Raw genomic sequence first — 2,375 nt, 5'->3', positions numbered from 1 at the left:
TGATTCAATGTTGTTTCAATCATTCTGTGCTATCTGGGTAGTGGAGGAGGAAGAGGAGAGGATGATGACGGGATGAAGAAGATCAACACTGTTCACAAAGTTTATAATTAATGCAATGGTTTATTTTAATGGTCCAAATTTCCATCAAACCTCAACAATTATTTTATAAAAACAGTCAAAGATCCTAAAAGGTGAATTATGGAGCAGCAGCTCAATGAGTGAAGAGAGTTTAAAGTTTAAAAAGTCTCTCTGGCTGATTGGATCTTAGAGGAAATAGACATTTTCTAGAGTTCAGGGTTTTCTATTCATTTCAACCTGAAAACTGATAAAAAGTTAAATATTTTTAAAAGATCAAAATGTCTAAAAACCAGAAGCTGCAGCTGTCCTGGATGAACTGAATGTTTAGATGTTTGAATGGCTGAAATCATCCAGAGGATGAAGGAAGTAGTTAAAGGCCAAAAACATCCAGAATCAACTTGAAGAAAGAAGAAGAAACAGGAGGACAATAGTGCTGAATCAGCATTCACACAATGAAAACATCTGGACTCACCGAGCCTTTCTGCAGTTCCTCACAGCTGGAACCAGTCTCAGTCGTCCACCTGGTGATGTGTTGTACTTCTCCAGGTCCAACTCATCCAGAACCTCTGACATCTGCAGCATGAAGGCCAGAGCTGAACAGTCAGTCACTGAGAGCTCCTTCCCTGAATCCAGCAGCCGTTGGATCTCCTGATAAAATGAGACGTCGTTCATCTCCACCAGACAGTAGAAGATGTTGATGCTTCTGTCAGCAGAGATTCTATCAGTGTTCATCTCCTTCAGGTTGGTGATGATTCTCTGGATGGTTTCTGGACGGTTCTCTGTCTGACCCAGCAGATCTTCTAAGAGTCTCTGGTTGGACTCCACAGTGAGACCATGAAGGAAGCGGACAAACAGGTCCAGGTGGCCATTTTTACTGCTGAGGGATTTCTCCATGACTTTCTTCATGAACTCATCTAGAGATGTTTCATTGTATTCTTCTCCCAGGAACGTCTTGATGACCTCTGACCTCCTGCTGGTGAAGCAGTGGAGCATGTAGACGGCAGCCAGAAACTCCTGGATGCTCAGATGAACAAAGCAGTAGACTGATTTCTGGAAGATCACACTCTCTCTTTTGAAGATCTCTGTACAAACTCCTGAGTACACTGAGGCCTCTGTGACATCCAGACCACACTGCTCCAGGTCTTCTTGGTAGAACATGATGTTTCCTTTCTCCAGATGTTCCAACGCCAGCCTCCCCAGCTTCAGAAGAACTTTCCTGTCAGCCTTCATCAGCTCCTGTGGACTTGTCTCATGTCCTCCATGGTACTTGTTCTTCTTCCTTTTTGTCTGTACCAGCAGGAAGTGTGAGTACATGTCAGTCATGGTCTTGGGCAGCTCTCCTCTCTGCTCTGAGGTCAACATTTTCTCCAGAACCATAGCAGTGATCCAGCAGAAAACTGGGATTCCACACATGATGTGGAGGCTCCTGGAGATCTTGATGTGGGAGATGATTCTGCTGGACAGCTCTTCATCACTGAACCTCTTCCTGAAGTACTCCTCCTTCTGGGCGTCGGTGAAGCCTCGTACTTCTGTTACCCTGGAAACACATGAAGGAGGGATCTGATTGGCCGCTGCAGGTCTGGTAGTTATCCAGATGAGAGCCGAGGGAAGCAGGTTCCCCTTGATGAGGTTTGTCAGCAGAACATTGACTGATGACTTCTGTGTGACGTCAGAAACCAGCTGACTGTTGTTGAAGTCCAGTGAAAGTCTGCTTTCATCCAGGCCATCAAAGATGAAGAGCAGTTTGCATTTAGCCAGCTGCTCTGCTGGGAGCTTCTGGAGTGTTGGGTGGAAAACATGGAGAAGCGAGAGAAGACTGTGGTGCTCATCTCTGATCAGGTTCAGCTCCCTGAACGAAAGCAGAACCACCACACTGACATCTTGGTTCTCCGAGCCGTCGGCCCAATCCAGAGTGAACTTCTGCACTGAGAAGGTTTTTCCAACACCAGCGACGCCGCAGGTCAGAACCACTCTGATGACTCCATCTTGGTCAGGGAAGACTTTAAAGATGTCATGGCACCTAATTGCAGAGTCATGATGCTTCTGGATCCTGGAAGCTCTCTCCAGCTGCTTCACCTCATGCTGGGTATTAACCTCTTCACTCTGACCCTCTGTGATGTAGAGATCAGTGTAGATCCTGTTGAGGAGGGTTCTGCTTCCTGTTACATCACTTCCTGTTACATCACTTCCTTCAGTCACACATTCACATCTCCACCTCAGACTGATCTTATGTTCCTCTAGAACCTCCTGCAGAACAACATCTGCTGAAACAAAGAAGAAAAAACTCAAGTAAAATA

The 2,375-nt window shown here is 45.7% G+C and overlaps 1 protein-coding gene across 1 annotated transcript; it reads right to left on the bottom strand.

Moving 5' to 3' along the window:
* Nucleotides 1-48: 48 nt before the first annotated feature.
* Nucleotides 49-2,358, bottom strand: LOC106943496 (protein NLRC3-like; the record flags this gene model as incomplete). Its single annotated transcript, XM_015026805.1, has 1 exon — nucleotides 49-2,358. A coding segment is annotated over one exon (1,812 nt), but the record flags the coding sequence as incomplete, so codon positions are not given.
* Between the last annotated feature and the right edge of the window lie 17 nt (nucleotides 2,359-2,375).

This window comes from Poecilia latipinna, unplaced genomic scaffold (genome assembly GCF_001443285.1).
Source record: "Poecilia latipinna isolate Pla-1442-1.1 unplaced genomic scaffold, P_latipinna-1.0 Scaffold5371, whole genome shotgun sequence".
NCBI lineage: Eukaryota > Metazoa > Chordata > Actinopteri > Cyprinodontiformes > Poeciliidae > Poecilia > Poecilia latipinna.
Note: the sequence above shows the minus strand (reverse complement) of the source record. Positions and strands in the feature narration are given on the sequence as shown.